This window comes from Carcharhinus amblyrhynchos, chromosome 1 (assembly GCF_965287045.1).
Source record: "Carcharhinus amblyrhynchos chromosome 1, sCarAmb.v2.hapA, whole genome shotgun sequence".
NCBI classification, from domain to species: Eukaryota; Metazoa; Chordata; class Chondrichthyes; order Carcharhiniformes; family Carcharhinidae; genus Carcharhinus; species Carcharhinus amblyrhynchos.
Window position 1 is genome coordinate 153546863 of NC_137324.1, and position 16127 is coordinate 153562989.

The 16127-nt window shown below is 41.5% G+C and overlaps 1 protein-coding gene across 1 annotated transcript in view; it reads right to left on the reverse strand.

The window, feature by feature from the left end:
- Positions 1 to 2255: 2255 nt before the first annotated feature.
- The window catches only part of LOC145341971 (cilia- and flagella-associated protein 337-like), a 94787-nt gene continuing 80915 nt past the window's right edge, over positions 2256 to 16127 (reverse strand). The window contains exons 25-27 of the mRNA XM_080187120.1: positions 13647 to 13783; positions 3919 to 4016; positions 2256 to 3811 (exon numbers count right to left, since the gene is read on the reverse strand). Of these exons, the coding sequence (XP_080043246.1) occupies positions 3652 to 3811; positions 3919 to 4016; positions 13647 to 13783 (395 nt within the window). The 3' untranslated portion in view covers positions 2256 to 3651. The remainder of the gene's footprint in view (positions 3812 to 3918; positions 4017 to 13646; positions 13784 to 16127) is intronic.

The window sequence follows — 16127 nt, forward strand, 5'->3', positions numbered from 1 at the left end:
CTTTGTCTCTGTTTTCACTAAGGGAAGGGATGATGTAAACATTCAGAAAAATATTAGATACAATACGTATAGTGAGAAGAGGATATATCACCAGAACCAGCTCAGTTGTATCTCAAGCTGTTGAAGGAAACAAGGGAGCAAATAGCAGACGCTCTGAGGATCATTTTCCAATCATCACTAGATGTGATAATCATGGGAGAGTTCAGCTGCTTCTAAGTAAACTGACAAGAGAGAAGGGAACTGAGTTTAGTGCACGCACAACTCCTTTCTTTGAAAGTCCAACAATAAACACTGCTGGCTCATGTAATGGGTAGTGAGTCAGGAACCAAAATTAGTAAATAGAAGATCTTAGTATAGTATGTTACAATATGAGGATTAAGGCTGTAGATTTAAAAGAGAATGGACTAAAGCTAAACTGAGAGAAAAGTTTGAAAACAAAATGGAACATTTTTGTTGATTATCATTTTAAAGTTCACACAAAGCTAAAAGGAAACAAGCAAACTAATAGAGCAGCACAGATGATAAAAGGGAAATTTTGAATCTAAAACTGGCAAGTGCCTGAATACCAAAGCAGACTTGGAAAAGCATTTAAAGTAAACAGGAAGCAAAGAAAAAATATGAAAGCAAAGGTTATTAAAAATGTCCTAATAACAACATAAGAAATGGAAATTAAATGTATAGCTGGTAAAGGAAGATAAAGATAAACTCATGAGAAATGTACTGAGTAATTTTACTCAGTTTTCACTAAATATAGTGAAATGGACATTTTACTAGAGAAAGATAGATATGAAATGAATATTAATACAGGGGAATAGAATGGGAAAAATAATTGACTAACAAAACTAAGGCTAAAATTCCAGGTCCGAATGATGTGCATATCCAATGGGACGAAGGAGGAGACAGAAGAAGGATTAGTTCATTTTTAATAACATACAAGGTCCAATAAAGTATTGATGGTGGCAGAGAACATCAGTGAAGGACAGTACATGAATTAACACCAAATGATGCAACAGACGAGCAACTCGAGACAAAATAAATAGTTTTTCAAAAAATGGACTAAATTTTGATCTCCATATTGTATAGCCCTGATCTTCTGATCTCTATGTTAGATAACTCCTGTCATTTACTGTCCTGTTTTCCACACTATCACATTTTTTTGTTCTTTTTTACCCTTTCCCTTTTCACATGCTTAAACCCAATGACATTTCTAACTTTTCCCAATTCTGAAAGATTGTCAACATGAAACATTAACTCTTTTTTTCTCCATAGGAGTTGCTTGACCGATGAAGTATTTACAGTATTTTCTTTGAAAAGGTAATGGAAAAGTAGACAAGGTTAATGCAGGAAGTGTCATATTTGGATTTTTATAAGGTATTCGGTGAGGTGCCACAAAGTAGGCTCATGACAAAGGTCAGGGCAAATGGCTGAAGGGGTATCACTTTTAGTTGAAGAACAGGGAAAGGGTAATTATTCTGGTTATGGATGGTAGAAAACAAAGTTCCACAAGGATCAGAGATTGGACTGCTGTTATTCATAATTCACCCAAGTGATTATGGACTTAAGAACAAGGAGCACAATATACAGATAATTCCAAATTTGGGAGTACAGTCAACATTGAGGAAGAGTAATGTAACATAATACAAGAAGATAGAAGAAAACTTGTGGGCTGGTCAGTGAAAATGGCAAACGAACATTAGAGTAGATAAATGTGAAATGCTGCATTATAGGAAAACATTACTTATACCTTAGAAAATAAGTTGTATGGAGTAGAAGAGCCAACAGAAATGATGCATTACAGTTCACTTGGAATCTTAGTGTGGTAACATGCAATTTCACATCATTCATGTGGCAATCTGGTGTTATGGATAGGCTCCTATGTTAGTTTACTTCCATTATATGACCGACTAGGAATCTCTCCTGTGCTTATCACTTGCTACTGTTTTGTGTTGGATGGACTTGAAGGTTGATGTTGGATCTATTTAATATATTATGAACATACCTTCCTTAGCCATCAAGTTCTGGGGTGGGAATTGAACCCAGAGCTTTTAGCCCATCACCTAGGCGTATAGGTGGACAAACCATTAAAACATCTTTATTTCTAGGGGTACAAAATTTAAACGAACTGGGGTTAATTTAAACTTGCACAGGATCTAGATAGGTCTCATTTCAAGTGTGGTGTATAGTTCTGATCTCCATATATAAAGGGTGTAAAAGCACTGGTGACGTGTAAAAAGATTTACAAGTAGAGTCCAGCTTGCAGGAAATTTTGAACATTGAGGCTTTTTTCTTTAGAATACTCAGTAACACCCTGATAGAAATCTTTAAAATCATGAATGGATTGGATAGGGTATACACAGAAAGAATGTGTCCACAATCACAGTTGTGTGATGCATGTTTGTTTCAGTCAAGTAGTGATAAATGTTCTACAAGTGACACATCAGCTTTCCTGGGCAAGGGAGGTAAAATGAAATAGAATCCCTTCAGCTGATCTAACATAAGGGACAGCTAGGCAAACAGGAGGATGTAAGAAATAGAATGATATGTTGATTGAGTTAAGGGAAGAAAGGCAGGAGAATGTTCATATGGATCAACACCAACCAACATGGACCGCTTGGTCAAATTATCTTCTTTTATGATGATGTATGTATTTTAAGGAAGAATCTAAAAATAGAGGCCCATAAATACTAAAAATCCAATAGAGAAATTAGTGTTGTTTTATTCAATGGTTAGAATGAGGATCTTGCCTCCAACTTTCTGTTGCAGCAAGTAGTTTACATTCTTCCGTAAGGAAACTAAATATGCCCTAGAGAAAAGAGAATATACTTAAAGGCTGAGATGAAGTAAAAATTAAGTAAAGTATAAACACAAGAAGTTGTGTTGAATGGCCTGTTTTATACCATATATTCTATGTATCTATAAACTAAAGTGCTTTCACTGGGTCTTTTCAAAAACTCGTGACACACAGGGTGGTACATGCATAATTATAGTATCCAGTGTACATAAAGATGGATTTAATACAATACCTCGGTTGTGCTAGGTACTAAATGTGAAGTGTGCTTACAGAAATGACTCCCTGACAGTCATGTGCACCGTGGTAGCACCCCTACCTCGGGACCAGAAGCTCTGGGTTCAAGTCCAACGCCAGGACTTGCTGGCCATGGAAGAAGCATTCATAACTTTCAACAGGCTGATACTCAGATTGGGAATCCTTCCACCACTTAATCCCCTGTTCCACAAAGGGAGAAAAACAGTGTTGGTGTGAAGATATGCTTAAAAGAACCAGGAATGACTAGAGATGAGAGAATATCTAGCGCAGACATAACATTCATAAAAGTCATCTTTCAGGATGAGCAAACTACGAAATTAAGGGAAGATGAAAATATCTGAGAATGATAAATCACTAACAGGACAAAAGTTGGACCAGTTGCATTCAATGAGCATTGAAGTGATAAGAATTTCTTGCATATGGTCACAATCCTGGATGTTATAAAATATTTAAAATTATGAAAATTAACTGCCTTCATCTGTAACTCTAAATTATTCAAGCAGTAAATCTGAGAAACCACAATTAAAACTATTGAGGACTTGCAGTTTACAAATGCAGCTTTGGAGAGCAGCATTTCCCATTTTTGTTCTGGTGTTTCTGAACTCCTAAATGAAGTCAAATGGGTCATTGAGCTCGGCTGCTGGATCAGGCTTGCAGACATTCAAGGAAGTGTCAGCCAATTCATGACAATGCAGTGATTGGTAAGCAGTCAGTTTTCCATAAATTTGTTGGTTTTCGATGTGTTTTAGTTTTTGTTCGTGTAACCTAAAAGAAAATCAGTTAACATTACACTTGCTACTTTTTAAAATAATGGGGGAGATCTGAAATGGCCGTATTGAAATTAGAAGAGAATGACGTTTGTGTACAATTACCTTATTTTCACAATTGAATCTAGTTGTTCTAATTCCCTTGTAATTTCCTGATATTTCATTTTCAGCAGAAACAGTGCATCATCAGCTTTACTTTTAAACTAGATCAGGTAAAAAGATAGTTTAAATCACAGGAATTAGTGTGCAATTAGCAGTGTAGCTTCATACATATCTAACAGAGATATACAATTATTAAAATGTGATGTGCAAATTTCCTCTCTAAGGTTACTATTCTTAGCCGCATTCATAGAATCTTAGAATCCTACAGTGCAAAAGGAGACCATTCAGCACATCAAGTTTGCACCGACCACAATCCCATCCAGATCCTATACCCATAACCCGATGCATTTACCCTAGCTAGTCCCCTGACAGTGAGGGACAATTTAGCATGGCCAATTCACCTAACCCGCACATCTTCGGACTGAGAGGGGAAACTGGAGCACCTGGAGGAAACCCACGCAGACAAGGGGAAAACGTGCAAGCTCCACACACTGACCAAGCCAGAAATCAAACCTGGGTCTCTGGCGCTGTGAGGCAGCAATGCTAGCCACTGTGCCGCCATTGTTGGAAGATATTGGTAATTACATTTCCAAAAGAGATCAAGTATTATGTAGCCGTTTGAGTGACTGAGATCAAGATTTAAGTTGCTTTAGGTGCACCTTTTGTGTGTTGCTAGTTTTACTCTATTATAGAATTTAATGTATTTCATCAAGCTTTTTACAATTTGGTATAAAATTGAATGAAGTGGTACATTGTCCACTTCAGCCCTCCAAGCCTGCACCAACCATACTGTCTGACTGAATTAAAACCCTGTACCCTTCCCGGGACTATATCCCTCTATTCCCATCCTATTCATGTATTTGTCAAGACGTTCCTTAAAAGTCACTACAGTATCTGCTTCCACGACCTCCCCTGGCAATGGGTTCCAGGCATTTACTACTCTCTGTGTAAAAAAATCTGCCTCGTGCATCTCTTTTAAACCTTGCCCCTCACACCTTAAACCTGTGCCCCCTAGTAATTGACTCTTCCACCCTGGGAAAAAGCTTCTGACTATCCACTCTGTCCATGTCTCTCATAATTTTGTAGACTTCTATCAGGTCGCCCCTCAGCCTCCATTGTTGCGGTGAGAACAAACCAACTTTCTTCAACCTCTCCTAATAGCTAATGCCTCCATACCAGACAACATCCTGGTAAATTTTTTCTCTACTCTCTCCAAAGCCTCCATATCCTGCTGGTAGTGTGGCAATCAGAATTGAACACTATATTCCAAGTGTTCTATACTAAGGTTCTATAAAGCTGCAATATGACTTGCCAATTTTTAAACTCAATTCCCCAGCCGATGAAGGCAAGTATGCTGTATGTCTTCTTGACTACCTTTTCCTTCTGCATTGCAACTTTCAGTGACTTGTGTACATGTACACCTAGATCCCTTTGCCTATCAATATTCTTAAGGGTTCTGCCATTTACTATATATTTCCCTATCTATATTAGACCTTCCAAAATGCATCACCTCACATTTGTCCGGATTAAACTCCATCTGCCATCTCTCCACCTAAGTCTCCAACTGATCTATATGCTGCTGTATGCTCTGATGGTCCTCATCGCTACCCACAAATTCACCAAGCTTTGTATCGTCCGCAAACTTACTAATCAAACATTCTCCTCCAAATCATTTATATATATTACAAACAGCAAAGGTCCCAGCACTGATCCCTGAGGAACGCCACTTGTCACAGCCCTCCATTCAGAAACGCATCCTTCCACTGCTACCCTCTGTCTTCTTTGACCGAGCCAGTTTTGTATCCATTTTGCCAGCTCGCATCTGATCCCATGCGACTTCAACTTCTGCATCAGTCTGCCATGAGGGACCTTGTCAAAGGCCTTACTGAAAATCATGTAGACAACATCCACTGCCCTAGCCTCATCAATCATCTTCGTCACTTTCTCAAAAAACTGAATCAAGTTTGTGAGACACAACCTTCCCTTCATAAAACCATGTTGCCTCTCACTAATATGTCCACTTATTTCCAAGTGGGAATAAATCCCGTCTTGAAGAATCCTCTCCAATAATTTCACTACCACTGATGTAAAGCTCACCGGCCTGTAATTACCTGGATTATTCTTGTTACCCTTCTTAAACAAAGAAACAACATTGGCTATTCTCCAATCCTCTGGGACCTCCCCTGTAGCCACTGAGGATACAAAGATTTTACATTAAAGATACATTTAATTAATTATTCAAGAAAAAAATAGATGTAATGGTATCCAGGGCAGAATCAGGAACATGGGCTGATTTTTCAGCATTTGTTCCTGCCAAAACAGTGGAACCTTTCACATATTTTCACTCCGTTGACATGTGGCACTTTAATTGAGTCACAACATTAGCATCCTGTTCCCTGGCCAGTTAGGGAGGATGGGTGGGATGACAAGTTGTGTCTATCATTTAAGGACTTTTATTTAATGGGGCCCTGGCAGGTGTGACAAGGTAAGGAGTCTCACAACACTAGGTTGAAGTCCAACAGGTTTATTTGGTAGCAAAAGCCACTAGCTTTTGGAGCGCTGCTCCTTCATCAGGTAAGTAGGAGTTCTATTCACAAACAGGGCATATAAAGACACAAATTCAATTTACAAAATAATGGTTGGAATGTGAGTCTTTACAGGTAATCAAAGATACAGACAATGTGAGTGGAGAGAACATTAAGCATAGGTTAAAGAGATCAGGTGTGACACACACAGGTGTGACAAAAACAGAAAAAAAGTTTTGAAACAGCTTCCTCCCCAATGCAGACTGGGAACTACACATCAAAAGAAACTCTGCCTAGTTCTTAGGCACGTCTCTGGAGATGATGCCGAAAGCAATGAGGTTTAGGTGAGAAATCCTTATCCCTGTGGATAATGGAAAAAGCAGGCATGGCTGGATTGTTGAGGCTGTCAGTAGCTGAGCTACATGGCTTGTCTACAGTATCAAAAAAGAATTAATTACCTAATTAGATCGAGCAACATAATCATACCAGCCATTACTCTCTCACTTCCCTAGAGTTCTCTGTCACATGTTGCAGTTCCATATCTTTTTCTTTGCAATCGCCTCCTCAAATTTCCATCTCTATCATTGAGCATCTATGATGGAAAGAAGGCTATGAGCAGGTGTCATTGCCTGGTCTTCAGTGAGTAGCCCTTGTCCCCAGAAGCTAGCCACTGAGGCTATTTAGTTAACAGAACACCTTGCAGCAGGAGTGATTGACAAAAATGAAGGAGTCATGACAGCTCCCTGGGGATCCGGAACAAACTTCTATGATTACTTTGTGGTGATTACAACCCAGTCCATCACACAAACCAACTTCCCATCCATGGACTCTGTCTACACTTAAGAACATAAGAACATAAGAAATAGGAGCAGGAGTAGGCCATCCAGCCCTTCGAGCCTGCCCCGCCATTCAATAAGATCATGGCTGATCTGTCACTGCTCAGTTCCACTTTCTCGCCCTCTCCCCATAACCTTTAATCCCCTCTCCTATCAAAAACCCATCAACCCGCGTCTTAAAAATATTTAGCGAGGCAGCCTCCACCACTTCAACAGGCAGAGAATTCCAGAGATTCACCACCCTTTGAGTGAAGAAGTTCCTCCTCAACTCCATTCTAAACCGCCCCCCTTTTATCTTGAGGCTGTGCCCCCTAGTCCTATTGTCTTTTTTGAGCGGGAAGAGTCTTTCCACCTCTATCCTATCCATCCCATTCATCATCTTATACGTCTCAATGAGATCTCCTCTCATTCTTCTAAACTCTAACAAGTACAAGCCCAGTTTATTCAGCCTCTCCTCATAGCTCAACCCCCTCAACTCCGGTATCAGCCTAGTAAACCTCCTCTGCACTCCCTCCAAGGCCAAAATATCTTTGCGCAGGTGTGGCGCCCAAAAATGCACACAGTACTCCAGTTGCGGCCTCACCAATGCCCTATACAGCTGCAGCAAGACCTCCCTACTTTTATATTCAATCCCCTTCGCTATGAAGGCCAGCATCCCATTCGCCTTCCAGACCACCTGCTGCACCTGCAAGCTGGGTTTTTGCGACTCATGCACAAGGACCCCGAGGTCCCTCTGCACCGTCGCCTGCTGCAGTTTTTCGCCTCGTAAGTAATAGTCCTTCCTACCATTTTTCCTACCAAAGTGGACCACCTCACACTTGCCAACATTAAATTCCATTTGCCATTTCCTGGCCCATTCGCCCAGCCTATCTAGATCCTTCTGCAGACTCTCCACACCCTCCGCACAATTTACCGTTCCACCAATCTTGGTGTCATCAGCAAATTTCGACACTCTACACTCGGTTCCCTCCTCCAGATCATCTATATAAATGGTAAAAAGCTGAGGCCCCAGCACCGACCCCTGGGGCACTCCACTAGTCACAATCCGCCAATCCGAATAGCACCCGTTGACCCCCACTCTCTGCCTCCTATTTGACAACCAATCTTCTATCCATGCTAACACCCTACCCCCAACTCCATGTCCCTCGACCTTCTGCAATAACCTCTTGTGAGGCACTTTGTCAAACGCTTTCTGAAAATCTAGAAAGATCACATCCACCGGCTCTCCTCTATCCACCGCCCTAGACACATCCTCATAGAACTCCAGTAAATTTGTCAGACACGACTTCCCTTTAATGAAACCGTGCTGCGTCTGCTCTATCAAGCAATTCCCTTCAAGATGCCTCGCAATTTCCTCCTTAATGACAGATTCTAACATTTTACCTACCACAGATGTTAAACTAACCGGCCTATAATTCCCCGCCTTTTGCCTGGCACCCTTCTTAAACAACGGCGTAACATTAGCCGTTTTCCAATCATCCGGCACTTCCCCGGAATCCAGCGACGTTTGGAAAATAACCACCAAGGCATCCACTATCACCTCCGCCATTTCTTTCAGAACCCTCGGATGCATTCCATCCGGTCCTGGGGACTTGTCCACAATCAGCCCCTCCAGTCTGTCGAGCACCGCCTTTCTAGTAACAGTAATGTCATTAAGACCCTCCAGTCCTACCACCTTTCTATCGCTAACACCCGGCAAATTATTCACGTCCTCCTCCGTGAAGACAGAAACAAAAAAGTTATTCAATACCTTAGCCATATCCCCATCCCCTACCACTAGGTCCCCTTTCTCATCCTCTAAAGGACCAACATTCACCCTAGCCAGCCTCTTCCTTTTTATATATTTATAAAAACTCTTGCTATCCTTTTTTATATTAAGCGCTAGCCCAGCTTCATAGTTTCTCCTACCCTTCCTTATCAACTTCTTTGTCAATCTTTGTTGACATTTAAACCTTTCCCAATCCTCTTCTCGCCCACTACTCTTAGCTACTCTAAATTCCTCCGCTTTTAGTTTAACACTTTCCTTCACCTCCTTTGTTATCCACGGCTTATTACCTCTCCTCCTCCTATCCTTTTTGACCATCGGAATAAATTTCCGTTGAGCACCAAGAAAGATCTCCTTAAAGATCCTCCATTGCTCCTTAACAGACCCTCCCTCCAACGCGCTCTCCCAGTCCACATTCGCCAATTCTTCTCTCATCCTACCGTATTTCCTTCTATTCAAACAAAGGACGCGTGTCCGGGAACCCACTTTCTCCTCCTCCATCTGCACCAGAAACTCCACCATACAATGATCACTCTCCCCAAGAGGATCCTTCACCACAAGGTCCCTAATTCTACCCGCCTCATTACATAGCACCAGATCCAAGATAGCTCGCTCCCTCGTCGGTTCCAACACACACTGTTCGAGGAAACTATCCCGGCAGCATTCCAAGAACTCTTCCTCGAGCCCCCCACGTCCAACATGGGTCGACCAATCAATATGCAGATTGAAATCCCCCATAACTACGGCCGTCCCATTCTTGCACGCCGCACTTATTTGCGCGTTAACAGCCCGCCCCATCTCCAGATCATTATTCTGGGGCCTATAGACGACACCCACCAGCGTCTTCCTCCCTTTGCTGTTCCTAATCTCCACCCACAACGATTCCACCCTCTGCTCCTTGGCTCCAATATCATCCCTTGCTACCACCGTGATGCTATCCTTAATCAGCAGAGCTACGCCCCCCCCTTTTCCCTCCTGCCTATCCTTCCTAAACACTTGATAGCCCTGTACATTCAGCTCCCAGTCCCTGTCACCCTGCAGCCACGTCTCTGTAATGGCCACCAGATCGTATCCATTTGTGTTGATCTGCGCCATCAGCTCATCCACTTTATTCCGAATGCTTCGTGCATTCAGATAAAGTGCTTTCATCCCAGCCTTCACCTGGACCCTATTTGCCGCAACACCACCAACTATACTCACGCCCCCTACTTCCTCTATTATTGGGACATCCTCGGCCTCTTCCCTTACATGTACACTCTCCTTAACTTTAGACCTCATAAGGTCACCTACCCTCGCACCCTCCCCCCCCCTAATTAGTTTAAAGCCCTGTCTACAGTCCTCTTTACTCGATTCGCCAGCACTCTGGTCCCAGCACGGTTTCTGGATTTGAATTTGTAAAAAGTCGCTGGATTCCGGGGAAGTGCCGGATGATTGGAAAACGGCTAATGTTACGCCGTTGTTTAAGAAGGGTGCCAGGCAAAAGGTGGGGAATTATAGGCCGGTTAGTTTAACATCTGTGGTAGGTAAAATGTTAGAATCTGTCATTAAGGAGGAAATTGCGAGGCATCTTGAAGGGAATTGCTTGATAGAGCAGACGCAGCACGGTTTCATTAAAGGGAAGTCGTGTCTGACAAATTTACTGGAGTTCTATGAGGATGTGTCTAGGGCGGTGGATAGAGGAGAGTATTTGCGCGTTAACAGCCCGCCCCATCTCCAGATCATTATTCGGGGGCCTATAGATGACACCCACCAGCGTCTTCCTCCCTTTGCTGTTCCTAATCTCCACCCACAACGATTCCACCCTCTGCTCCTTGGCTCCAATATCATCCCTTGCTACCACCGTGATGCTATCCTTAATCAGCAGAGCTACGCCCCCCCCTTTTCCCTCCTGCCTATCCTTCCTAAACACTTGATAGCCCTGTACATTCAGCTCCCAGTCCCTGTCACCCTGCAGCCACGTCTCTGTAATGGCCATATACAATACAAATACAAATTTCTACACTTCCTGCAGCCTTAGAAAAGAGCGAGCGTAATCAAGGACCCCAAGCACCCTAACCACACTCCCTTCCACCTTATTCTATCAAGGAAAATATACAAAGATCTGAGATCACTTTTGAGACCTACCTTATATTAAGCTGATCTTTCTCTACACCCTAGTTGTGACTGTAACACTATATTCTGCACTCTCTCCTCCATTTTTTTATTTTGATTTATTATTGACACATGTATTGGTATACCGTGAAAAGTATTGTTTCTTGCACGCTATACAAAGCATACCATTCATAGAGAAGAAAAGGAGAGTGCAGAATGTAATGTCACAGTCATAACTAGGCAGCAGAGAAAGATCAACTTAACGCAAGGTAGATTCATTCAAAAGTCTGTTGACAGCAGGGAAGAAGTTGTTTTTGAGTCGGTTGGTACGTGTTCTCAGACTTTCGTATCTTTTTCTTGAAGGAAGGTGAAAGAGAGTATGTCCGGAGTGCATGGGATTCTTGATTATGCTGGCTGCTTTTAGAATCAGAGTCATAGAGGTTTAAGGCATGGAAACAAGCGCTTCGGCCCAACTTGTCCATACCGCTCCTTTTTTAACCCCTAAGCTAGTCCCAATTTCCCATATTTGGCCCATGTCCTTCTATACCCATCTTACCCATGTAAGTATCTAAATGCTTTTTAAAAGATAAAATTGCACCTGCCTCTACTACTATCTCTGGCAGCTTGTTCCAGACACTCAGGCCTGTGAGTGAAAAAATTGCCCCTTTGGACCCTTTTGTATTTCTCTCCTCTCACCTTAAATCTATGTCCTCTAGTTTTAGATTCCCCTACCTTGACTATCTAACTGATTGTGCCCCTCATTATTTTATAGATCTCTATAAGGTCACCCTTAAGGCTCCTAAGCTCCAGAGAAAGAAGTCCCAGTCTATCTAGTCTCTGCTTATAACTCAATCCATCAAGTCCCGGTAGCATCCTAGTAAGTCTTTTCTGCACTCTTTCTTGTTTAATCATATCCTTTCTATAACAGGGTGACCAGAACTGTACACAGTATTCCAAATGTGGCCTTACCAATGTATTGCACAACTTCAACATGACATTCCAATTCCTGTATTCAATTTCTGGCCAATGAAACCAAGCATGCCAAATGCCTTCTTCACCATTCTGTCCACCTGTAACTCCACTTTCAAGGAGCTATGAACCTGTACTCTTAGATCTCTTTGTTTGATAACTCTCCCCAGTGCCTTACCATTAACTGGTCCCACCCTGGTTCGATCTACCAAAAAGCATCACCTCGCATTTAGCTAAATTAAACTCCATCTGCTTTTTGTCAGCCCACTGGCCCAATTGATCAAGATCCCATTGCAACCCTAGATAACTTTCTTCACTGTCCATTATGCCACCAATCTTGGAGTCATCTACAAACTTACTAACCATGCCTACTAAATTCTCATCCAAATCATTAATATAAATGGCAAATAACAGTGGACCCAGCACCGATCCCTGAGGCACACCATTGGTCACAGGCCTCACATTTGAAAAACAATCCTCTACAACCACCCTCTATCTTCTGTTATCAAACCAATTTTGTATCCATTTGGCTACCTCACCCTGAATCCACATCAGTGGGAAGTGTAGACAGTGTCAATGGATGGGAGGCTGGTTTGAGTGATGGATTGGGCTTCATTCATGACCGTTTGAAGTGTATTGCAGTCTTGGACAGAGCAGGAGCCATATCAAATTGTGATACAACCAGAAAGAATGCTTTCTATGGTGCATCTATAAAAGTTTGTGAGAGTCATAGTGGACATGCCATATTTCCTTAGTGTCCTGAGAAAGTAGAAGCATTGCTGGGCTTTCTTAACAATAACGTCGTCACAGAGGGACCAGGACAGGTTGATCTGGACATCTTAAAACTTGAAGCTCTCAACTATTTCTACTTTGTTCCCATTGATGTAGACAGAGGCATGTTCTTCACTATGTTTCCTGAAGTTGATTACTATCTCTTTCATTTTGTTGACATTGAGGAAGAGATTATTGTCGTTGCACCAGTTCACCAGATTCTCTATCTCTTTCCCGTCATTGTTTGAGATTCAACCCACAATGGTGACGTCATCAGCAAACTTGAAAATCGTGTTGGGGGGAATTTGGCCACACAGTCAAAGGTGCGTAAAGAGTATATTAAGGGACTGAGAACACAACCTTGTGGGGCACCGGTGTTGAGAAGCTGATGTTGCCTATCCTTACTATATACTCTATGAACGGTATGTTTTGTCTGTGTAGCACAAGAAACAATACTTTTCACTGTACCCAATACATGTGATAAACAATAATAAATCAATTGAAATTATATGCCCTGCTTCTGAACAGATCTCTCCACTCACCTGACAAAGGAATAGTGTGTTCCGAAAGCTTGTGGCGTTTACTATCAAAAAAATCTGTTGGACTTTAACCTGGTGTTGTGAGACTTCTTACTTTCTCTCCACCTTCATGGAACAAAATATTTTGCTCTCCAGCCTACCTGGCTAGTACCATCATTTAAATAATGAGCATATGAGCATGAGTTTTCAGGCCAGGTTTAATACTGTAAATTATGTTTAAGACATTCACACTTACCTTTTCATTTGTTCCAGTGTCACTTTGCCTGGACTCCCCACTGATCGCTACAACTGGAGACTGTTTTCCTGACTTTTCCAGACTTTTTTCTGGTATTGTGCCATGAATATCCCATGGTTCATTTTGGCCAAAAATACCTACAGGAAAAATACACTTATTTTCTAGAGTATAATAATCCAAACTACAGTAACTGGGTGTTACTGTCCAACAGGAGGAGTAGTAGAAAATTAATCTTTCTCCATGGAAATGTGTGATGCACCATCTGATTAATAATCAAGTAATTGGAAATGTCAACTTAGTTTAATTGGTAGTACTCTAAGTCGATTCATAATGTGAACAAATAATGTAGGTAAACATTATTATTACTTGGTTTAAATTAAATTGAGGTTCAAATTAGGTAAATATTTATGATTTCATGGCATTATTATGAATAACAAAGTACCAACAGTCTGACCAAAACTCCCTCAAGCAGCCATCACCAAGAATAAATTCAGTCAGTCAGCCAGTCTGCTCTTCTTATAACGAAAGCAAAATACTTCAGATGCTGGAAAATGAACAAAAAGTAACATATGCTATAAATGCTCAGCAGATCCGGCAGAATCCGTGGAGAAAAACAAAATTAATGGATGGATCCCATTTTTAGTGGGATGGGAAATCCCACAAGAGTTCCAAAACACATTTTATGCAGGTGGGATTTCATGATCCTTGTCCTGACCAATGGCGTAACGGGTATCCCGAAGTTGAAAATCAGTATTCCCATTGGAATAAATTTAAATAAAATTATCAGCATTAGGTTGTCCATTCACATTGGCATGACGACAGGTCTCCTATATGTGAGTAGAACCTGCCAGAGCCACATGGGGTAAGAGGCAGATCATACAAGGGCAGTATCTTGCAATGCCCTGGCATTGTCATGGGGGTGTTCCTTGGTGGGGAGAGGAATGTTTGGTGGAAGGGAGCTCAATGAGGGGATAATTGTGATGCCTATTCTTATTTTCTGAATAGGTGCCCCGATCTTTTAAAACCTAAGTAGCTGGCCCTCCCAAAATGGTTTTGTAGGACCATGATCAGAAAAAAATCAGAAAATTCCACCCAACGTTTCAATGTTTAACTTTGCTTCTTCACCAATGCTGCCGGACCTGCTGAGTATTTCCAGTATTTTCTGTTTTTGTTCATCAATATTTACTGGTTTCCTACTCTGAAACTATAACAATTTTACCAATGTCCCAATTACCATTTCACTTAGGTTTGTTGTGTGGAGTCAAAACATAAATGTAAATTTTTGTTTGTGCTCACTGCAAATGAGTTGGCAGTTTGAAATACTCAAACGCGAGGCTGTGGATGAATGCAGAACAGTATGGGACCAGAGGTTACTGACAAATAGCCTAATACAACAAAATGTAGACCAGTGTAAGCACAGTCTTGGCATATGTTGTATTATCAAACCCAAATTCTCATTCAACTCATTACATATTTTGGTGAAACCTTGATAAGAATTATTAGTGCTAGGAATAATGTCATAGCAATGGACTATATGTACTGGTGATGTATGTCTGGAATAGATGATGGAAGTGTGCCAATCTCAGAAATACTGTAATTTCTCCTTTTAGGTGAATGAAGTTAACTTTGAAGACAGTGTTTTTTTTGTATTTCCCATGTTACTTAAGGGCCCTTTTAAGTGACATTTAAGGTAATGTTGTTTTGGACAATTTTGTCTTAGCTCCATAACAACTTACATTTATGCAATGCAGTTCATGTGGTAAAACATCCTATGGCTCTTCCCAGAAGCATCAGTAGATAGAATTTGGCACCAGCTCACATCAGGAGATATTAAAGGAAATGACGAAAGATTGTTTAAATAGGTAAGTTTTAAAGACATTCTTAAAGGAGGTGAGAGAGATGGAGTAATTCAGAAAGGGAGTAGTCTAAGTAACTGAACGCAATGACAGGGCAAAGAAAACTACATGAAGAGGAAGCCAAATTGGAGAAATTCAGAGATTTTAGAAGGTTGTAAAGCTTATAGAAATAGGGAGGGATGAGGGCACAGGGAGATTTCTTTTAAATGTAGGCAATGCCACACTGGAAGGTAAAGTAGATCAGTAAGTACAGGGGCAATAAGTGAATGGCGTGGGGTCCAAGTTAAGATATAGGTATCAGAGTTTTGGAGAGTTCATATTCATAGAATCACAGAAACCCTACAGTGCTGAGAGAGGCCATTCGGCCCATCAAGTCTGCACCGACCACAAACCCACCAGGCCCTATACCCATATATTACCAACTAATCCCTCTAACCTACACAACCCAGGACACTAAGGGGCAATTGAGCATGGTCAATTAACCAAACCTGCACATCTTTGGACTGTGGGAGGAAACCGGAGCACCCGGAGGAAACCCACGCAGACACAGGGAGAATGTGCAAACTCCACACAGACAGTGACCCAAGCCGGAAATCGAACCCACGTCCCTGGAGCTGTGAAGCAG